The sequence below is a fragment of the Drosophila yakuba genome, chromosome 2R (genome assembly GCF_016746365.2).
Source record: "Drosophila yakuba strain Tai18E2 chromosome 2R, Prin_Dyak_Tai18E2_2.1, whole genome shotgun sequence".
In the NCBI taxonomy this organism is placed as follows: Eukaryota; Metazoa; Arthropoda; class Insecta; order Diptera; family Drosophilidae; genus Drosophila; species Drosophila yakuba.
Window position 1 is genome coordinate 18,869,376 of NC_052528.2, and position 22,557 is coordinate 18,891,932.

A 22,557-nucleotide genomic window follows, 5' to 3' on the forward strand; every position below is an offset into this window, starting at 1 on the left:
TGAACACAATTGTGCGAGCTGACCAAACCGCAACAAAACGGCAAACTGGACATTATCCGTTTGCCAGTGGGGATGAGCTGGAAAAACTGCCCTCAAACTTTGTGATTTGTTTATACGGCTCTCAGCAAAGTCATGACGTTTGGCCTCCGCCGGGGAAAGAGAGATTGGCAGTAAGGAAATAAAATAGACAGAGTGTCCGGCTAAACAACAAATTGCCAACATGCTGATGAAGGCGGAGTACGGGTCTTATACGCAATCTGTTATACCAAAAAGTAGCCGGCAAGCGATGAACTGCGCCTGCGCCATCCAGCCAGTGGGAAAACTATCCCAAAAAATGACTCTGGAAAATCCTTGCAGCCAGTCGCACTCGCAGGCGCTACGGGGCAGGTTGCTATATACGGCAGCATACGCGGCGTATACGTAACGTGGAAAAGGACAAGATTTTTTCGTGAGTCAAGTGAAGGTGCACGGCTGTCTTTTAACATTGTGCCACAGTCCCAAACGCTTTGCCCATCAATTAAAACCCCCCACTGACCGACCGACTGACTCACCTGTTTCGCGTGCCAAAAGTTTATTTGATTTCATGCAAAAGGCAGTTGGCGTAAACAAAACGTGTCCAAAGCACTGGAAGAGTCATCTATCGCTCTGCCTGGAAGTTGCGTCAGACTCACGCAGCTTCCAAGACGGTTTCGTGGGAAACTGGCGAATCTGCTCTGCGACATTCACCGTTCTGAGTTGGCCCCAAGTGCACGTGGGCCAGCTTTCAGTTTCGGTGCCATTTCACCCCGAACAGCAAGACCATCAGACTATAGAATTTACCATAAATAAATCCAAAGGCAGTGGCTCTGTAATCAGCCAGCCAATTTTCCCATTCTCCTCAGTGCGCGAATTTTGCGAGCCCTGTGATTCGGCTTTTGTGCAACTTTTCACCGTATAATTGAAATTAATGATCATTGTGCGGGGTGGCTGTGGGTGTGTAATTCCGGTTTCGCTGTTCCAAAATAACTCTAATGCCCCGCATTTAATCTTGAAGAAATCGCGGCACTTTGCTATATTAAAGTGTCACACCGGGGACAAATATCACTCAAAGTTTGGCGTAATTCATCTCACAAATTGATATGTGGACAGCCAGGTGTGAAATATAGTCCAGGGAAAGTAGAATCACCTCTGGGAGTCCAAGTGAGAGCAGCTCCCCAGGGCACTGATTTCCTTATTTATACGTGTTAGCAAGTGAAACAACTGAGGGGGGATTTAAAAAAATACAATAAACTCCCTACGCTCTTGCTTTCTTGATATAAATGTAATTGTTTGTAATTTTTAGTTTCTCCTCTTCGATTTCCCATACCCATAGAGTATTCCTTAGGGACTGAATAAAATATAACTATATTTGAAATGTAATTTGCACCAAGACTCGCAATCATCGAACTCCCTTTTCCAGAATGCAAAATTGATTGCAGCGCATCAGCGGCAATTTAGCAAACAGAATACAGCATGCGAAGGAAAAAGAAAAGTGTAATGATAGCGCCAAGGAACCCAATTCGACTTTAGTGCCAATTGTGCCGTGCGAAATGCTGTTAGTGCCGCGTTGTTGTCCGTGTCCATGTTGTGATTACATAATGAGACGCTGCTGAAAGTCAAAGTCCAAAGTCCAAGGAGAAGTCCCAAGTGTATGTAAGCCAGGCGGCGGCAGCCATATCTCAACTCGCCGCAACTAACTCAGCCGAAGTAGAAGGCGAAGCAAAAGGACCAGCCTATCAACCGACTGCAGGATTCCGAGTAGCGTGAGGAGCAGAAGGATGCCTTTCGGCCGCAAGTCCCCGCTGGAGGCTCTGGCCCTTCCCGGCGTCATGCTCGCCTACAAGTACAGCCAGTTCCGCCAGCGTCGCCGGGAGGCCGCCAGCCGACGGGTCACCGAGCGCGAACTCTCGGCGCTGCACCATAAAATCGTGAGTACAAATGGCGAGCTTCGCAAAACAAAGTCATTTCTACACGTCAACGGGTTGGGTATCTGCAACACGGAAGCACTTTCTTGGAAAGAAAAGAGATTTTCAAAAAGACAGAACATAAATTATGTTTAAAAATAAAGCCGGAAAGATTATGGTTAAAAGGCATTGTTTTTAAATGATTTTTAATGAGCCGTGACCAATGTTCTTGCTTATTTAATAAAATAATAAAGTGAGCATGACATAAAATTGATGGGGCCGCAAAAAAAGTTTATCCGTTAATCTGTAAAACTGCCATCAGAACCATGAAACTACCATGCTATGAGAAACTTCAAAACTTCAAACTTTGAACATATTGCAGTGCAGGGTACTTGACCCATTATCCTCCGAAGTTTTTCTTGGCTCTTTGTTTATGTACCGGTTTGGTCCTTTCGGCTTTTCGCCTTCGCCTTCCATCCATAAAATGTAACGCAATAAAAGAAGCAAATCGGGAAAACAGAGGCGGCTGTTTATCAAAAGCAGGCGAAAGGCGGACGAAAGTCGGGCATCATTAGCCGCGCGGTTCGATGGGGAAGCTCCACAACAAAAAAAGAAAACGCAACACAAAAAACAGCTCTCGAGCCTTTTTAAAGTGGCGCTCTTCCTGCTTTTCTGTTTGTTTTGGCTCCGGCCTCTCACATTTACAGCTGGCAAATAGTTATAAAAATAAAAGGCACACACAGCACATCAAACACATCAAAACAAGGTGAGGCTCGGCGCGACTAAGCTCGGTTTGTCATGGCCCGCAAAAGTAGGCAATAAAAAACGCCATAACTTGTGCGATAGTTCACATGTGTGTGTGTCCTCCTAAACTTATTTGCATTTTAAGGGTCAATAAAAAATTTACAAGAGAGCAAGGAAGGCGGAGTCCAAGAAAACTTTTAGATACCAGATACCAGATTTCTTTGGCCATTTGACGTAACATTTGGCTTTTTTATGAGATACATACTCTGATCTTAGCCATGAAAATGTAAATAAATCTATTATGGTTGGTTCATTGTATAAATTAATTGAACCACAAACAGTATTTATTATTTGGGTAAGCCGTAAATAGCATTAATAACCCAATTTACGCCAAATAGTTAGCATCTTGATTAGTCAGCATCATTAAATATATAACCGCCACATGAAAACATTAAGTTATAAGGCACAACTCATTTGCATTTGCCAGAGGAACGAAATGTGCAACGCGGCCAACTGCAAAAGGCTAAGTTCACTTGGGATTTTAGTAGACTTGCTTTTGAAATTTATGACTTTCAGAGCCATAGACTGCCACGCCCACTTGCCAAACACACTCAGTCTCTTACACACACACACATCAACACTCTCTTGTTCGCACTTGTGCACTTATGTAAGGAGAGCAGCAGCAACAACAACAATTGCCAAGTGCACAAACAGGAAAAAAGTCCTGCCAGCACTAAGCTAGGCTCAACTGTTTTGCATAAAATCTGACGCGTGACTGTAATTTCTCTGCGCCGACCTTGAAAAGCAGCTCACACACACTAGCACACACACTAGCCCACACACTAGCACACACACTAGCACACGCACACCAACACCCCGATACATTAGCAAAAATGGGCAAATACACGAAAAATGCTTTTATGCCGCATTAAAATTCACAAAAGCCTGACCAGACTGCCTTCGAAAAATGCTTTCACAATTAAATGGCCCTTGGCTGAAAATTTTTACTTTAGGTTGCATAGCGAATTAGGGCTAATTACAACGAAAGTCCCTTTACACTAAAGGTATGAAAATGCTTACGTTTTGAATAAATTTTAGAAATAGAAATTTTAGAAATTTTTTTAATAGCACTATGTGAAAGGTCGGTAGTTGAAAATATTGCATATGCACAAAATTATTTGAGTTCGAAGATAACTATAACTTAACTATATTTATACTAAATAAAAGTATGTCAATTCGACTTAAGGAAAAAGAATAACATGCCATTTAAGCAGTTAGGTATTGAACATAGTTAAAGAATCTGTATCGAAATTCGACGGGTTGCGCCAAATAAGCTACAGATCCTGGCCATAAACATGTCTCATAAGAACCTCACACACACCACCAAAGAATTCCAGCTGAGCCAAGCTAAGCCGATGTAATCCCGCAGAGAAGAGGACCCCGCGCACTCACACACCCATGCAAAGTCGCACACACACAAACTGGCGAGACGACACGCACACATGGTGTCGTTTCGTAATCCCCAAAAGTATGCAGCGACAAAATTGTCATTTACTTCGTGCTGAGAGGACCTGCAAAAAGTGGGCCTAAAAACGCGACGCAGAAGCGGCTGCGGCTCTTTCGCGATATGTTATTAATGCAAATACGCATAATATATAACAAGTTGATTAGCTGAGCGCACGGGGAATAGAGCCATAGTGAAATGGGTTTGGGCCCAGGCAGACAATCCTTTTTGCATTTAAAAGGGAAATGCTGTCAAAACTAACCCCATCCCGCAGAAGGAAGTCGCGTGACTATCCGACATCAGGCCAAAAAACACAGAAACTGGAAAACCCAAAACGAGACCTCAAGGCAGGACCTCTAACTGGACATTTTCGGTCAGGCAATGGGAAGTGAAATTTATAATTTACTTTGCAGAAAGGACAGCGGGCGGAAGTTGTCACCTGGCGTGGCATTGGAAATAGGTGCAAATTAATGAATCCTCAGTCTGCCGCAAAGGTCAAACTCTGCCCTTTGCCTGGTATTTGTTGTTCCCCCTTTTTTGTGTTTGAAACTAAATTGAAATGTAGGCAAGCTGATACATGATTATTAGCTGCTGCAGTTCCTGCAGTCGAATGTCCTTTGCATATTTTCCCTCCCTTTCCCTCTCTCTCTCTCTTTTAGCCAGCTGCCGCTTGACCTCCCTGCAGCCGTCTCTTTCTACGCCCCTTTGTGGGTCTTTAGCAATAAATGACCGCACAATTTGACTTGGCACTTGCAACGTGCACACAAAAAAATTGGTAAAAAGAATCCAGCTTAGTCATCCAAATGCCAAAACAGTTGGTTTGGCCATTACTGCTTTTGGCCTGGTCTTTGGTCTACCGCTTTCCTTTGAGATCCTTTTAAGTTGCCTTGGCATTGGCTGCAGTTTTTAAAGGATATGATGTAGGATATGATAGTCTACTCTGAATTAGTTACATTTGCATTTAAAACTCTTTTGGTTTTTATTTAAGAGTGCCAACATAATATTGCTCTAACTTTTTCAAATCAAACAGTGAAAAATGTAAAAGTGCTTAATTTAGTAGCAAATTCATTTAGTGCAACATAGAATGCAATTGTTTTTTTTTTTTCATTGAAAGATTTCTTTCATTTAATATCCAAGTTATTGCTGATTATACATTTAGCTGCAATAAACAAAAACGTTAAGTGTGTCTTCCTCGTAAATAATTCTAATGCTCTACTTGAGATATTACAAAGTAATTTGAAATGAGCTGTGATAACGAAGCAACTGAAAGAGTGTTTGCAAATATCATATATAATCCTTTCAAGCTACTCCGTTGCCGTTCTTTTGTGGTCAGCACAAATATTTGCCATTGCATTTTACCAACCACCCGGAATCAGAATCGGAATCGGAATCGCTTGACCATAAATCAGACACAAAAAGCATTTGAAAGTAATTCCATTTTGAGTGGCCGCTTTCGGTGTGCTCGACATAGCGCCTTGGGTGTCGTTTCGGATCGGTTTACCTTGCACCAACGCCAATCAGAAGCTGGTTGTGCCACCTGGCCACTTGCCCCGCTGCAAGCTGGCGATTTCCATGGCTGGACACTTGAAATAAATCATTAAGATCGGACATTAGTCAATTTGATGGTCGACGCCGAGTCACTGCCATTTAGCGCGAAATGGTCATTAAAGAGGGTCCGTGGAGGTCCCTGAATTGGGCACGCAATGCAGTAGCCGGATATCCGCTGGGTGTTTATTCAACTCCCACTTACCAAGAAGTAATTGAACTTTTGTGTCGCAGCAGACACGCAACTTTTCTGCAGGATAATGGCCAACGACTCCAGTCGTCTCTCTTCACCAACTTTATATGCGAAAAATGTCAGCGTGTGCTCCTTTGTCGTCTGCGAACTTCCGCCTTTCCACTGCCACTGCCACTTCCACTTCCGTTTCCCCGCTCTCAATTAGAGTGCATTAAACTTTAGTGTTTACGCATGGGTTGAGTTCTTGTTGCTGTTCCTTTGTTGCTGCCAGATTTTCTTGGGCCCTCACGTGCTGCACCGAATAAAGGGTTGTTCAAAATTCCTCGCCCCCTACTCCCCCCTCAAAATAAAAAATATTTTCCAACCATCCTCGGTCTCTTGGGGCGCGGCCATGCATTAGCGCAGGTCACGCGATGTCTGCACCATTATACTATATAGTTGGTACACACACAAACGTGCATAAAAGACAAGCTGGAATCAGGGTATATGGTATATTTATAAGGGGGGTTATTTTCCAACGCAGACGTTTACCTTAATTGCATTGATTGGAGCATTTAGAGTGGCCAGTCGATGTGGAACGCGATACGATATGTATGAGTATATGCAATTATTTTCGAAGGCTTTTCAAGTCACACATTAGGATTGCAATTACCCACGTAGCAAAAAATCTAAAATGTCTAAAACATTAACATCAATTTCGTAAAAAGTATATAAATAAATTTATATATTTAAATTTTCAGCTACTTTGCACATCAGAATGGTTTAAATTTATCCAAACTAAATGGGTTAAGGCCAGAGCACTTTATTCAATATGCCATGCAGCTAACACAAGCTCACTTTCATAGATTTTCCCAACTCTTTGCTTTGACCATTCCACCATGTCACATTTCATTACGCGGCAGTCGAGATAAGCCCGCTAAAAGTTTTATCCCCTGCCGAGTGGGTTCTATGCTCGAAAAAATAAATAAAAATTCAGGCAAGATAATAAAAAATGGCAGGCACAGCGAACAAAATGTCTCTGAACAAAAAAGTACAATATATGGCAAAAAAGGGGAACACAGAAGGCGGATGCGAAATTGGAACTGGGCCCATTGCACCAACACAGTTGCCACCACACGCACACACACTCACACAACCGACCACACCCACTCACCAACACACACACCCACAGAAACACACACAGAACTCCAGCCCCAGGCAATGCGTTTTGGTTTCGGCTCAAGGCCAGATTTCAATTAAAATTTATTGTTTGTGCCAAAAGGAAAGCGAAATAAATTGAAAAATAATAAATTGAAATGCGAGATTTATTTTTAAATGGCGCCCAACGCATTAGTTTCTTTTTGGCCGCCACCCTCCACAAAAATAATGGTATTTCAACAGTTACTACTTAAATACTTGCCACTCCATGGAACACACACACACATACATATGTATATTCGTGGGAAATATCGCTTTACAGGCCAACACTTCATCTGGGAACTCTTCTCAATAACGCGCAACGGGTGAAGGGGCATCCATACACGGCCAATGAACACTTACAAAAAAGCAACGAGCGCCAGGAGGAAAAACGAAAACAACTTGTTCCACACATGAGCTGCCCTGAAAGCAGCCGGGAAATATAAATAACCAAAGGGAAACTTTCAAAGGCATAAAACCCCATCCCCCCTCCCTACAACCTCACCTGTCCAACTGCACGGCTTCCCCACTTTCCCTCTTCCCTGCCGTCATTTTGATTTCAATGAGTTGCCATCCGAAAATGGCATCGCTTCGGTTTCACTTTGCACTTTTGTGTTAAAAGCCCTAATTACACTCTCAGCAGCTTTCCACCTGGCCACCTGACCACCCACAAATCCTGGCCCACATGAGTCTAGTTGGCAAATTTGACACTTTTCTCATAATTCTGTATAGCTGGCAAACAACTATGATGCACAGGGACCAAAACTTTGTACCCGTATGATAACTTATTTTACTTTTTAATTTTTTGGTACTTAATATTCAGCTATAATCATTTTATAATTTTCATTAAAATAGTCTCCTATCGATTCTGTAAGTTTGTATTTATCAAGTTTTTATCTTGTTTTCATTGCTTTCCTTTTTTTTCGGTGTACTTCTGCTGTGTGAGTCCTGTCCTCCTGTGGTTTTTGTTGCTTTTGTGGGTCGGGCACAGAAGCTGCAATCATGGCTGGGTTTTGCCTGTTTGTGTTGGCCAGAGTTTCGCAATTAGCCCGGAGCCTGACAATTGATGGCACCATCGAAGGATGAGCACCATGCTGCTCCCTGGAAACCCATACATGCCCCGACGCAGATTGCCTGTCCTCAATTAGTTGTCGACAAGCCAATTCCCCCGCACACACACACGCACACACATATTGTTTGATTTGACTTTTATGGTTTATAATTGGTTTTTAATGTGGCCGGAAATTAGCAGCCAGCGGCGAGAAGTGGGACATCTTAAAGATTCCATACGCTCATAAAGCATTCTTAGGTGGCAGCCATAAAGTTTTTTTCCATTAAAACGCTTGATTTATGCTCGGCCATTGAGGAGTGACACGAAAAACATATTAAATGCAATAAATTCACTTAGCGGCAGCACGGGCAAATGAAAAGATACACATACACTCAGATAAAAAAATAAAAGTAGAAACTCACTGACACTTAAACGACGCCCGATACAAATGCAATTTCTCTTCATGACAATGTTTTCCCAGCGAGCGTGCTTCAAATAAAGCAGTCAAGAGCTGCGGAATGGGGTGAAAATGTGGGCGGCGTGGGAGATTGACTGGTTGGCTGTTGAGGAAAATTGAAAATGGAAAATGGGGTAGGTCGTGTGCAGGCCCTAATGGAATTGTTGCCTCCACTTCGCAATTATCGATGCATGAAAAGGAGAGTGCAGCGGCGCAGTGATGAAGAACAACAGAAACATCAACATCAGGAAAGTCATATGCCAGCACTTTCCCACAGAATCGCTGCGAAAAGTGGGCGGGTTGAGAGAAGTAGGAAAGTCCTGTATCGATTTAATTCATTTTCCTTTCCTTAAAAACCGGCAGGTGCCGAAAACTGCAAGAATTACAGCTTGACTGCCTGAGTGTTGCTGGTATCCATGTTATTGTATGGAGCTGTGCTGTATGAGGTCACCTACTTTCAGGTGTCAAAATGCCTGAAGTGGTTAAAACAAGAGTGGCACCTGCTTTGGTTTAATACCTTTAAAATAGTAGAGAAATAATATTGTATTAAAAGCAAAATGGAAAAAGTATTTTTCGTGAATAACTAACATTGTTGTCCATATTGTTGACATAGAAATCAAAATGCTTGTAGCTAGTATACATTTTCTATAAAGCATTTAATATTCGAGTATGTTTTGTCATCGCCATTCTTTTATTTCACCCATAGCTGTCTCCTTATAAATGGCATGTTTATAGCTATTTTAGATCAATGTAAGATTAGAAACTAGACTGGTTTAGTTAACCGAAAAAGAAAGAAAGCCACTTTTACTCACTCATATCCACGTGTGTGTTTAAGTTAAGGTAAACAAGAATAGAGACCAGTCACGGTATTTATAATCAATTCCAACCTCAATCAATCAGCAAACGCTCATTGACAGCTCCTGGAATTCCTCCCCAAACCCAAAGTAATCCCCTTATCCTTGCTCTTATCCTGTTTGCTCCTTTCTGAGCCTCATTAGCCACCGCATTTTTGTGAGTCAGCAGCGAGTTGTTCGCACGTGTCTCGCGCAGTTGTCGCCTGGTTTTCCATGGCATGCCTAACCGCCATATAGATGGGCGAATTCCAGGACAGGGGCAATCGGGGGTTAAGCCGGCCTAAGGAGTGCTTTTATTATTGGCCTACTTTACCTGGCCACCCGCCGCGAAAATGTCCATAATTGACAGTCGGACAGAAGTACGCTGGAAATTACGAGGGGAAATATGTAGGTGAATGCACAATCACAGTGAATTTATTTGATTGCTCAATAGGCAAATTGAATGGTATTTATATAAATTCTCTAGGCCCTCATGCCATACTTTCCTTTGGAGACAATTTTCTGAATAGGTTAAAGTACGTTCATTTTCTGTGTTTTTAGTTCTGCACAGTAAAATCAGAAATAAATCCGCCCTAAATGCAATCCGTTAAGCCAATTAATTTGAGATATAATTTTACGGCTCATTGGAACCACAAGCCCAAACTAGAAATTTCAATTGAATGGCAGTAATAGGGTCATAAAAAAAGATTAAGTTTTACAGGCAATTACTCAAACCTTAAACATCAGAATAACAAGGACTTTCAGCGGGGCGTTTTCCGCTTCCATGCCCCAGGGATTGTGCAACTCTTTATCGATTCGAGCAAAACCATTTAGATGTGTCCGCTCATCAAGGCCTGTTGGCCATTAAATATAAATTCGACAGGCACTCGGCCATCTGCAGTTGACCCAAAAAGCCACTCGACTGGGGAACGAGGGAACGGGGACCTGAGCCAGGAGGTCCAAAACCTAAAACTCACAAATCATTGAGCTGGCCCCATGCAGCTGGTATCGGCGATGAGTGATGGGGAAATTGCATCTGCATTCAGTTTGGCCCAAAGTCTGGCTCATTATTAATGCAGCCGGCCATATGGGTCTACGTTGTCCCGAACGAACCAAGTCGAGCCCCATTTGCCCTTCCGGCTGGCCACACCAACTTCCACTTCCCGAACTTCCCCAACTTGCCGCGACTTCCGCTGCTCGTTAGGCGATGGTTCGTGAAATGAGCTCCGACATTCATTGCACATTATGGCCCACGTCCTGTATGGCTTCTGTTGCTCTTTTTCAGACCTCTTTTATTTTTTGTTTTTTTTCTGTTTTTTTTTTGCAAAAGGCCTTGCATAATTACAGGCGGCGGCTGCAAGCCAAGTTAATAAACAATTTTCACTACGAAGGAGGCGCCTCCATGGGCGCGCGCATTATTCATTAATTACTTTTTAATTGCACGGGCAATAGCTCAACTTCGAGCCCAATTTTGTTTTGCTTATTTTTTGCTCGGTCCTCGGTGCGTATACGTGATATATTGCTTTCGGTATACATGTATTTCGGGTGTTTTTCTTTCTAAGGTTTCCCCTTGCGTCATAGGCGTATCCACTTTGCATGTCCCTCGGCTCGGCAGGGGGGTATTTTACTGGGGGTCTGGGCCAGCTAAATTAAATTACTTGCCTTTTAGAGCGATTGTCATGATGATGAGTCACGGCCAAAAGTGTGCAAATTGAGCCACCACTCTGCCCTTTTTTAGACTTCTTTTTTTCGGAATGACGAAGGCTCTGCTGATTGTCGTGTTGCTACCTGAATTTTTAAAGATGTATTAAGAGGAAAGAATGTGGAGCTCTCAGTTCAAATTACTGAGATGTAGCTTAAAAAACTCAAGAGAATTATATAAAATAAAATAATGTGCTGCATCATTGTCTTTCACCTTTTTATATCGGCAATACTTAAGACTTTTCGAATCGTTTACTTTCTGTAAAAACTCTTAGTTCAATCATTTTGTATTGGCTCTTGCCCCCATCTCCAAAGTCATGATGAAAAGCCCCTTTGAGTATAATTTCCAATTTCCTTTTTATCATAAAACCTCCCGCACTTCAACTATTTATACCTAAGGATATTTATTTAAACGGCTTACAAATGCCCTGATTACGTGCTAGAAATACTTAAAAGAAAGATCACAAGAACTGTTGCCCACGAATGCAACATAGCAGCCGACATAAATCCCATTCGCTGCTAAAGGACACACTTGGGTGTGGGAAATTACCCTGCCCGGTATCCTTCGAGAATCGTGCAAATTCCATCACGTCAGTGAGAACCTGTCAATGTTGTTGCTCAGCGCGTTGTTGTCCTCGTCCACGTCCACCTCCTCATCGTACTGCTGCTGCTCCTTTTGGCCAATGGCCCACCGACTGACAGATGGCTGTCTGGTGGCATTAGGTCGCAATTTGTAGGCAATAGGCAGCCGAGGAGCCAGCGAGACAATTGCCCTCGGCCGGCTGCTCCGCCCAAACGGCTTGGCATCGTTCGTATCCAGATAGAATTTGCCACGAATCCTGCAGCCAGCGTTATCAGATGGATTTGCAGAGATTGAGCGATTTCCAACTACTCACCTGGGATCCGCCCCCATCCCCATGTAGACACCGCCGCCTCCTGGTTCACGGCAGATGCCAAACATTTCGGAGGGCTCACAACGTTGGGCGGGAAAACCTCGGGGCTGGGCTATGCTCTCCACGAAGTATTCCCAGGCACGCTGGTGACTGCAGCCGACTGCAAGGGAAAATGGGGCAATTAGCTGTTGGGAACATTGGGAACAACTTTGTAACGAAGCAATTTAAACCTTAAAAATGCATGTACTTTTACTTCAATATTAATTGAACTACCGAATGTGCTAGTACCAGAAAGAAGTATGTATACCCCATATTTGTAACAAATGAATGTCTGTGCAAAGGTTCTCCAAGGCTTACCGATGATTCCCAGCCAGTTGTTGGCAATATTCTGTTTGGCGCAACCCGGCTGCAGAGGTCGTCCCCCATTCGGATAGAAGTCCGCGTGACCCATGGGCGCTGGGTTGCCCAGGAGACCGCCATCGGTGTGGATGACATCCACGAACCTAGCGTCGCTGGGACTCAAGCGGCGATTGGAGCTGTTGCCCTCGAAGAGTGGCAGAGCTGGATCGAGTGCCGTTATCCTGGGCAGCTTGATGCTCCACTCCTGCAGCTGCTTGCCCGCGAAACCGGCCACCTCGGCGCCCAGACTGAAACCAATTAGGTGGATGTACTTCGCCGGGTAACCCTTGTCCACCAGGAATCGCAGGAACCTGGCCAAATAGCGACCTGACACCGGCAGATTCTCCACGGCATTCGAGTACCAGGGCACCGCTGTCATCGCGCTCCAGTCGATGAGGATGACATTGTAGTTGCCCCTCCTGAGAAACGCTGCCAGGGTAAATCGAAAATAAAAATGGACAGAGTATATTTTTTTTTTTGGCCGAGGTGGCAGGAAGTCCTGCGTACTCACCGTCCTTTAGCTCCTGGCTGCTCTGGCGCTCGCCGGTGGCCGATTCTGAGAAGCCGTGCAGATAGATGGCCAGCGGGTAATTGAAATTGAAATTGCTCTGTGCCAGCCGGGCATCGTCGCTCAGGTGGAGCAGTTGTGCGGAATTGCGGTTCCGGCTGCAAAAGGTGGACCCATTTTTGATGGCCCCTCAATATGCATGAGCCGGGATGAAATGGAGATGGGTCGCCCCGCTTGCTTACCTGGTGTACAGCATGAACTTTATGTCCTCGCGCTCCTTAATGGCACAGCAAGTGGAACAGGATCCACGCGGAGCGGCGCTGTAGAAAATTGGCGAGCCAGCTGGGATATATACCAAGCAAAACAATCAAAATACGATATAATAAAGTTATTTCGTACTGAAATATTACATTTCATTTTCATAAGAGTCGCAGAGAAAACCTATTAACCAAATGTTTGTAAACAAATTGTTCTGCAACTTCCTACAAGGCGGAAAACGAATTTGTCAAGTGGCAAGCGCGAGCCAATTTGCTTAAAGCTTGGAATACAAAACTAATTGATTCATTAGCTTCATTAACCAACTGGCAACGCGTCCAAGTGCCAGGTAGCCACCGCCACAGCCATAACAAAACAAGCCAAAACAACCAAAAACAGTAATAACAAAGTTGAAAACCAAAAGCCAAACAAAAACAGTAGCAAAGAAATCGAGACTGGCCTAACGAAGACCAACTTGGCCGTGAACTTGGAGGGAGTAAATGAAATCGAGTGGAATGGCATGTTATGTGGGGCCAACAAAAATACAAGTGGCCACAGTAGCCAAAGTAGCCACAAGGCAGCACGTGACGCATACGCCGCGTGTTACGTAGCACCGGTGGCAAAATGAAAACAAGTTTTCATTTCCATCAGGTATTCGATGTTCACACGACCAAGTGCTAAATCAGATCGATTGGCGAGTGGGTGGGTTCTTAAAGTGCCACAGCACCACTGGCAGTGGGTCAACCACATTGCGGGATGTCAATGACGGCTTTTTTTCGCACTCCCTATTTTGCTACACATTTTTGTATCGCCAGCTGCGAATGCATACGGATAATAGACTTGATTAGATGCCAACTAACAATGACGTTGACCTTAGGCACTGCCGGACTCATTTGCGATTCCGTCCAGTTATCACCTTCCGTTTTGCTCAATAAAATACTATGTATATCAACTTTGGAATGGTCTTCTCTTTGGGGGATTTAAAGTAGTTGAAAATGTTGAAAATGCTTCCGATTTAAGTAAATGATAATTTACTCCTAAACATGACAAATTGTTAGTTAATGTCCGATTTAAAGTATGTTTATTTCAATAAGATTAATCTGATGGTCTTAATAATTATATCTAGGTGTACTTTGATAGACATACAAAGAAAAAGAGCCACCAGTTAATAACTAAATACAAGTTAGAGTGTTTTCCATTCGCTTTGGCAGTTATTTTAGTGGCTTTAATCGTACTCCAAATATTATGAATGTGGCTTAAACATCTCTGATTTATGTAAATGTGGGGTCTGCATTCGTAGATTTTTTTGTACAGAGCGGAAGAGTTTGTCGCGCTTATTTATGAGGAATGTTTCGTAGTTGTTGCTGATATAGCCACTTAATAATACTTTTCGTCTTCTTTGTTTTGCTTGGATTGGCTTTGTTTCCACGTTGTTTCGCGACGTCATGCCGTGCATTTAATTTGTATTTCTTTTTTTTTTAATTATCGCACTGCTGGCTTTAATTTAAATGTACGTGTGGCTGGCACTTAATTAGCAGCTTTAAGCCATGGTGTTCGTTATGGTTGCACTAAGAACTTTACGGGTACCGGCTTTATGATTCTAGTGATTCAAAGTGATTCCCCAGCTGACATTGAAAATGGTATGGTTAACGCCATTAAGAATAACATTAAGAACTGTACAAGACTTTACTGAACCACATAAAAGCGAACATGAAAATGCAGAGTACACAAGTGATATGCGAAATATTGATGATTTGTTTGGATAGTAACTATCCCTTTTGTTCCCAACCCTTTACGTTTTTGGACAGCCTTCTTTCACAGCTCAGTGACCATCCAAGCTGACCTACCCCAAGACAAATATTGCCGATGGTCAACAATTGAATCTTTTGAGTGCGCGTATCAACAAAGACCTTAGCTTGTTTGGCTTGCTTGGCTTACAAGTCGTTCCGCCTTGAACTTATGTGCATAGTTACGCCCCAACCGCCCACTTGGGACACGATTTTCCAGCTGACATTGAGGCAGAATCAATGCTAATAGATGCCACTTTCGGTTTCGGGCTAAGTTTCCACTCGAGACGTCTCAGCTTACCCAGCAGAAATGTAAATACATTGCATAATGTCGAGGCAGCCGGTAACACCATGGCAAATACAATAAATTAGTTTAAATATTGGCTCAAGTTCTGCCGCGATTTTCGTTCAATGAACCGCCGAATTTGGGCGAGCAATTCCAATTCACTTTCGTACGCGAAAATTAACATTCAAATCGGTTTCCGCATTTGTTTATGTATATATTTCTTAGCCTGTCTTAGCTAAAAGCAAATCACGACGTCTACGATCGATAAAGAAAACGCTCTGTTCTCAACGAGCTGCCAATACTGACTGAACGATCGGAACTCCCGATCTGTCGAGCTAGACTCTCTGTCTCAGTCGACTTCACTGCTGACGTCGCTGCTTCCTTCGCCGCCGATCTGATAAACACAATTTGCGCGGCCCTAAAACGAAAGACTCAGGCAACAAACTTTAGCGCGCCTGTAAGCAATAATACGTTCCGTATTTAAATCAGTTAATCAGGCATGCGAAAGCCGGCCGAGATCGTAAAATAGTTTTCGGTTTCCTGATTGTCGTGCGTCCAACACCCACCCACCGCCACCCAATTCATGCCGGGCATTCGGAATGAGCAGCCCACCCAAGTGATCTTTTGCCGGGAAAGAAGGCAATCGAAAAGTTCAGCCGGATCCATCTGACAGGCAGGCAGCTCACCTTGACCAGATGAGACTTTCCGTTTCAATTCACTTATCGCCTCTCGATCGGATCCAACCTCCGACATCCGACAGCCATAAAGGGGCAGATACATCTTGAATTAAGACAAATCGTTTTAGTCGTTAGTATAAGCAATCAAGAAACGCCGTTACATTTTTTGAGATAAAATTGCAACAAATTGGAAACTCACCAGCTCCTTTTTTCTATAGCAACTTTGGTTAATTTAGGGTCTGAAAAAAAATTAAATATTATACTTTAACGAAGGAGAGACACTCCTTTAAGTTATATTAAATTTGAGCTGACCCATTCTTTGTGGAACGGAACCCTGTCGTTTGTGCAGGTCAATTAGTATGGCGCTGATTCAGCAATTAATCACACGAAATATATGCATGGTTTTCAAGAAAAATTGAATTTCTTGATAATCTTTACATAGTCAGGGCATTCGAACTTCGATCACATAATTTGTGGGCGTGCGATTTCGCGGCTTTTTTGCCAACGTCTCAGCTGTCGATAAATACGTCGAACTCAGTAGTGCCTTAAGGGGTATATCATAACAAAAACACAAAATAAAATACAATTATGCATTCAATGCTAATTAAAATGAAAAATATGTTTGCAGGTTCTACGCGATGTTTTCAAATATTATTCCATTACGTATAGCATGAATATTAAGCATAAATCCGAAAGTTAAAAATCTCTTGAAATCTCTGTCATGACGGGTTGTCATGGTAGTTAAATCGATGACCAGTCAACCAGAGATCCCTCAGCTGTTGATACAGATGGCAGGAGATAATTGCAATAAGATTCTTTGGACATTTGTGGTTGCCAATCGAACACTTGATTGATTTGCCATTGCTTGCAAAGCCACGAAATACCAATTAAATGTGTATCTCGCATATTTGCAATTAAACCGCAAATACCTTCGATGGCGAACAATTTGCACGGTGTGACATTGAAAAGCCATCAAGTGCAAGGGCTCCACCTCAAAGCCACACCACAGTCAAGGAAACATACTTAGCCATGCATTCTAGGTTCTATATCAAGAGCAAACTCATTAGTCGTACTTACACCCGCAGTTTTGCAAAAAAAAAAAAAGAGTACTTGAATAACTTTACAACTTCCTAAAGCCTTGCCGAGCTTATGGCTCGCAAATAATGAATAAAATTGGATGGGAACAAAAGGAGCAGTACCCAAAAATAGATATAGTAACTATTAATAGCTTAATGCGATCGTTAACCAGTTCATTCAATCAGCGCTTAAAAAGCTGCTGAATCACAAAATTAATTACCCGAGGGGATGGTCAACAATGCGCAGTTCTTATAAATGGAAAGATTCGAAATCAATAACAAGTATCATATGTTTAACGATCTGTCAGTCTGAGGTCGAGCACCCAAACTGACCTCAGAAGGCGTCTATGCAGATATTATGATATGGAGATACAAACTTAGCAAGCTTAGCTCATCATAAATTTGCATAATCACTTACTAATTGGATATGAAATCAGACCGTAAGGCAATGAAAAGATCTTGACTGCTAGGTAATACTTCTCCTAATTTTATGGTTTTGTGAAATGGCTTCTGGAAAATATGCTTGAGAATTAGCTGCTATAACTTACAACTGATTAGGTGTTGACCTAATATAAGCTGGGTCTATCAATATCTGCCAACTAATTTGGTAAAATAGTTGGGTTTTGTTAAAGAAATGTTGAGTTATTGAAAGTAGCCTGAGAGCTTTCTAGGATATTGAAAGCTATCACGGGTACAGCCAAACCTTGAATACCAATTGAAATTAAAGTTAAACATATTATCAATTATATCTTTATAAGGCTAATGAATGCAATTTTACTTTAACTTAAATGAATGCCGAGCTTGAGCAGGTTTTCTTATTAAAACAAGAGAGAATGCTATTGTGGGTCTGAGGGTCCAAAGGCTTTCAGACAATTAACACAAAAAGTGAATGTTCCTTTAGCACTTGCGGCATCATAAAGTTTAACAAATCTGTTATAATCCCTAACTGCTCTAGCAGCTGCTCGTTAAAAACCAATATATTACCAAATTTTCTTTTTGAAGCTTTAAATCCATGAAAAATGTAGTTGTAGAAAAATAGACAAGCATTTTTCCAGCATCTAAATACTGGACTACTTTGGAGAAACTGCTTTTAATGAAATAACTTGCATACTTTCTGGCTTAACTATATAAACATTTATGAGACGCTAGTTAAAAGACTACTTAAGGGCTGAACGATCTTATCCCCACCAATATAATTTTCTCTTCCAGGACAAACTACTGAGCAAACTGGAGGAGGAGAGCGAACCGGATCCTCCAACCTCTCAAGAGGACGAGTGTGTGATCTGCATCAATGCCCGTGCCACCATGCAGACATCTCCATGTGGCCACCGCGTCGTCTGCCGCCGCTGCTTTGTGAAGACCATCCAGAGTGCGGTGGCCCAGCGCCTGTTGCCGCTGCGCTGCGTCATTTGCCGAGCTCGGGTTAATCGTCTGACCTCGTCCTCCGGCACTTGGCGCATCCAGGAGTCGGCCAGCAGCTACTCGATGGGCGCCAAGAGTTGGGCCTCCGCCGGAGTGGCCGCCGGCGGGGTGGTGCCCTCGGCCAGCTCCTACTCGATGAACGATGCGCACAGCGGGCACCACTCGTTCCACCAGCCCACGCTGCACAAGTCGGCGGTGGGACGACATCATCCGCATCATTACACCGCCCGGGGATCGGCCCATGCCCGTGTCTCCCAGTCGGACAGCCTGTACTCGATGAGCTCGACGGGATCGGCGGCTTCATCGGCCTCCGGCTATTCGCACTACTCCAAGACGTCTTCCATATCGAGCAACGGTCCCTGCTCACCGGCCTCGCCGGCCGTGGCTTCCAGCTCCAATCACCTGGCGCCGCCATCGCCCACCACCCACCATCACACACACAGCCTGGCCTCGCCCACTCCATCCGGATCCTCGGGCAGTTCCCTCTCACCGCGCGAAAATGGAACATCACATTCGCATCATGGTGGCTGTCCAATTGGTTGCTCCGGTGCCGTGCCAAGGAAACCGCTGCACACGCTCACCAACAGCTCCTCCACGCCCATCTCCGGCTCATCGTCGAGCGGAAGTGGCGGAGGAGGTGTGGGCGGAAACGGAAGTGTAGCCAGTGGAATGATGACGCCTACGCACACGTATCCTGGTCGAAGGCATGTGAAGAACCGACTGATGGACATCCAGAACCGCCTGCCGCCGATCAAGGAGTTCCGCAGTCCGGCCAAAGTGCCGCATCCCTCGCCCGTGCACGTCAGCAATCCAAGATTTCGGTAAGTAAAACACCAAAATCAAACATTAAAGTAAGAAATTATCCATGTATCTTTTTAGTTACTCCACTTATACAAAGTCCAGTGCCCATGAACTGGCCCCATTGCTGCGTGAATCCGGATCGTCGCCACCGCCACGTCGCCCCAGTCCGATGAACATCCAGCTGAGCTGCTCCGCACTGGCCCCGCCCCCTTTGAAGGCGGGCGGGGCAAAGATCTGCCCACTAACCTCGAAGAACTCGCTGCCGAAAAACGCTTACGTGATGCCCAAGGACAAGAAGCCGCCAGCTTCTGTTCCGCAGGGTAAAACCACTGGTACTGCCTCCAAGTCGACTCCACAAGGAGCAGGCTGCTCGAGGTCCACAGCCGGATGCTCTGCCAGCAATTCAGGATCAACTGGAGCTGGATCGGCTAGTAATCCCAAGCCATCGTCAAGCTCTTCCAGTCGCAGTTTTCCGCTTTTCTCCGCCGCCAGCAATCAGAGTGAGTTTTACTTGGTTTAAATATAGATTTGAGTACTAATATCTTACTGAGTAATATTTAATGAAAATACTCGTTTATATTTCATCTAATACTCGCTTATCATATGACTTAAACTTGTTAAATTCCAGGAGAGAAGGCTGACAATAAGAAGAACGAGTCCGTTGAGCGCAAGAAGAAGGAGGAAAAGCTCAAGCTGAAGGCAGAGAAGGAAGCCAGGAAGGTGGGTGAAATTGCTGAGAATCCGGTGGATCTCCGTTCCCATTTTTGTGCGCAGGATGCATTGTTTTTCCCCCACCAAGAGTTTGTGAACCAGCCAGTGCATATTTGCATTGTTTGTAATTGGCCTCGTTCCCCTTTTTCTTATTACCAACTGTTTTGGAAAAGTTTTTCATTAATCGCGGGCGAAAGGGCTTGGGAGGGAAAATGCTGCTGCCTTTTGTGCCGGCAAAGCATAAATTTCCAAACTTATGAGCACGGCTGGCTTGTAAAGCGCCAGCAATTCCGATTTTCTTGTTTATGATTTCCACTGCATGCGAATGCGAGCAAAGTTATTCACTCTCCATGTTTGCAGGAGGAAAAGCGACTGGCCAAGGAGGAGGAGCGTCTGGCCAAGCTGCACGCCAAGGAGGAGAAGAAGCGGGGCAAGAAGGAGGCCAAGGAACTGCTGTTGGCCAACGATGCCAATAGCAAGAAGTAAGGCCAGGGCACCCAATAAGCCAGCAAAACGCATATTTCCAGTTGCAATTCTAGCCATGTAAGACCATCACCAAGTACCCGTGTAACCGTACTATATCAAACCAGATCAGAACCAGGAGCGGATGGAATCAGACCTCCATCTCACACTCACCTCAACACCCCCACACATGAAACGAGCTTGATTGTAATTTTATGATCGTATTTTGTCAGTTAGGCCTCAATCATTTCCATAATTTTGTACTCGAAATAGAACAAAGTAAAGCCAAATATTTAAAAACACTACTATAGTTTCTTAAAAACAAAAAATTCACTGTAGAACTCTAAAATTTAATTCACCTTCATTGTATTTACGTCTGCATATTTACTTGATTGTGGGCGTTTTTGGCATTTAATGCTTTTAGTTCAAAAGAAACAAACTATGCCAAACATTTGTATGAATGATAAACCTTTGGCAAGCACTGATTTTTCCACTAATATTTTGCATTCATTTCGTTCCTAGTTTTAAGCAGAAACTTCCACTTAGTTTTCATTGCGTTCACTGCCCACTTTCATAACTCTTCACCGTCTAGAGATATGATAAGAATAGGATGATATTGCTGCCTTTCGTTCGAAATTGCCTCTCAGTTTCAGCTCATATGAATCATTACCAATTAAAAGGTTGTTGATACACTTTCAATTAGAACAGATTCTGATGAAAATATCCGTAATAGTCCTTTTTACTTTCAAGTTTCCGAATACTAGACTACTAAACCGAATACCCCTTAATAGAGAGAACCTCAGCTCGAGATATAGAACCATGACCACTGAAAGGCAACCGATGTTGGAGCCAAGCTTTAGCAAACGTAAGCCAGAATCTGAATATATTATAAAACTATGTACTACCAGTATGTTAACATGTTGACTAACAAATTACAAAAGGCGAGAGCATATTAAAGTAGTTTTCATATACCCCTCTATATATATTATATATATATCTGTATCTGTAACTAAATCTATAGAATCCATACCTATATTGGAAACTGTTCAAAGGCAAACATAAGCAATGTTTCGATGTATGTACGTGTATATGTGTTACCAAGATTGTTTTAAAAACAGACAAAGATATCCCCCAAAAAGTGGGGAACGCAAAAACCCAATAAAGAATCAATTATGTTGAAACCACCGTTTCCTGCTCTTTGATGATCTTTCCCTCTGCCAATCGCTCCTTGGATTTCAGACATCGATTGAAGACCTTGGCGAAGATGTAGGGCAACTCCTCCTGGCACTTCAGATTGCCCAGCTTGTGGAGTGCTCCAAAATCCAGGCAATCGATGTGCTCATCTCCATTGCAATCCTGGCCATGCTTGAACATGTAATTCTGAACCGTGTTGGCTGCACAGTGGGGCTGATTCACGCAGTTTGTAAATGCTAAGCAAAGGACATTGCAATGGGAATGGATCTACCACTTGGATATCATCAACCTACCGTCTTCGGAGAGCGCTGTATCTGTGGGCAAAGTCAGTTTGCCCGCCTCCACCCAGTAGCCCCAAGTGATCCGGAATATGCCGCAGGCCCCATTCACGCAAATTGCGGATGCATTGCAGCCACTCATTGTTTCGCACAGACAGTCTAGGCAATCTTCCGTGACGGGTTTGTTTTGCACTAAATACACAGAAAGAAATAACAATTAATTCTTATTTAAAAAAATAACGCTAAAAGTATTTTAATCTGGGTATAGATGTGATTTTTCTTAAAAAGACTTCAAATATCAATAAAATATTATATTATTGAATATATATTTTATATTCAGTGCACGAGAAAAGTGGAAGTGGGCGGATGTAATAGCTGGCTTTATAGTATAGAGCTGTTCCCATAAGCTGGCTTTAGTTTACAGCGAACCCATTTGGATTACCATAATTATAGAGCACTCTCAACCACGTAAGTCGCACAGTGGTTATAAAGCACAAATGCCGCGGGCTTGATGCATTCTATAGGTGGGGCGCACTTACCTTCATAGCTGGAACCACTGTGCACTAGTAGCCACAAACAAACGAGCAATCGAAGCATAACTGAGCTTTGCATCCGAATCGAGAACCCGACCTGCGAGTGCGATGTTGACCACACAACTGATCCCAGTTGACTCCAAGCAAGT

The 22,557-nt window shown here is 43.4% G+C and overlaps 3 protein-coding genes across 5 annotated transcripts; 1 reads left to right on the forward strand and 2 right to left on the reverse strand.

Moving 5' to 3' along the window:
* Positions 1–361: 361 nt before the first annotated feature.
* LOC6531340 (mucin-5AC) lies at positions 362–21,584 on the forward strand. Of its 3 annotated transcripts, none has more exons than XM_015195769.2 (6): positions 362–448; positions 1,439–1,946; positions 18,217–19,250; positions 19,309–19,730; positions 19,859–19,950; positions 20,302–21,584. In XM_015195769.2, the coding sequence occupies exons 2-6, from the start codon at positions 1,797–1,799 to the stop codon at positions 20,425–20,427; spliced, it is 1,824 nt and encodes a 607-aa protein (XP_015051255.1). In that variant the 5' UTR covers positions 362–448; positions 1,439–1,796; the 3' UTR covers positions 20,428–21,584. The 3 variants fall into 3 exon arrangements, with proteins under 3 accessions (XP_015051255.1, XP_002092144.1, XP_039228010.1); XM_002092108.4 differs by lacking the exon at positions 362–448 and adding an exon at positions 530–1,132; XM_039372076.2 differs by lacking the exon at positions 362–448 and having other exon boundaries at positions 530–1,946.
* On the reverse strand, positions 11,506–15,755 carry LOC6531341 (pancreatic lipase-related protein 2). Its single transcript, XM_015195770.2, has 6 exons — positions 15,270–15,755; positions 13,169–13,268; positions 12,930–13,084; positions 12,377–12,847; positions 12,023–12,179; positions 11,506–11,965 (listed from the first exon to the last, which is right to left on the reverse strand). Exons 1-6 carry the CDS (start codon positions 15,319–15,321, stop codon positions 11,713–11,715), a joined length of 1,188 nt encoding a protein of 395 aa, XP_015051256.1. The 5' UTR covers positions 15,322–15,755; the 3' UTR covers positions 11,506–11,712.
* Positions 21,472–22,545, reverse strand: LOC6531342 (lysozyme). Its single transcript, XM_002092110.3, has 3 exons — positions 22,415–22,545; positions 21,891–22,067; positions 21,472–21,833 (listed from the first exon to the last, which is right to left on the reverse strand). The coding sequence occupies exons 1-3, from the start codon at positions 22,485–22,487 to the stop codon at positions 21,574–21,576; spliced, it is 510 nt and encodes a 169-aa protein (XP_002092146.2). The 5' UTR covers positions 22,488–22,545; the 3' UTR covers positions 21,472–21,573.
* Between the last annotated feature and the right edge of the window lie 12 nt (positions 22,546–22,557).

Coding starts and splice junctions, on each gene's coding strand:
- LOC6531340 (XM_015195769.2), top strand. CDS start 1,797: ATGCCTTTCGGCCGCAAGTCCCCGCTGGAGGCTCTGGCCCTTCCCGGC. Junction 19,251..19,308: donor GTCAGCAATCCAAGATTTCG/GTAAGTAAAACA, acceptor GTATCTTTTTAG/TTACTCCACTTATACAAAGT. Junction 19,731..19,858: donor CTCCGCCGCCAGCAATCAGA/GTGAGTTTTACT, acceptor GTTAAATTCCAG/GAGAGAAGGCTGACAATAAG.
- LOC6531341 (XM_015195770.2), bottom strand. CDS start 15,321: ATGGTGTTACCGGCTGCCTCGACATTATGCAATGTATTTACATTTCTG. Junction 13,085..13,168: donor AAGTTCATGCTGTACACCAG/GTAAGCAAGCGG, acceptor CACCTTTTGCAG/CCGGAACCGCAATTCCGCAC. Junction 11,966..12,022: donor GGGATGGGGGCGGATCCCAG/GTGAGTAGTTGG, acceptor CGCTGGCTGCAG/GATTCGTGGCAAATTCTATC.
- LOC6531342 (XM_002092110.3), bottom strand. CDS start 22,487: ATGCAAAGCTCAGTTATGCTTCGATTGCTCGTTTGTTTGTGGCTACTA. Junction 22,068..22,414: donor CAGTGGTTCCAGCTATGAAG/GTAAGTGCGCCC, acceptor CTGTGTATTTAG/TGCAAAACAAACCCGTCACG. Junction 21,834..21,890: donor TACAGCGCTCTCCGAAGACG/GTAGGTTGATGA, acceptor TCCTTTGCTTAG/CATTTACAAACTGCGTGAAT.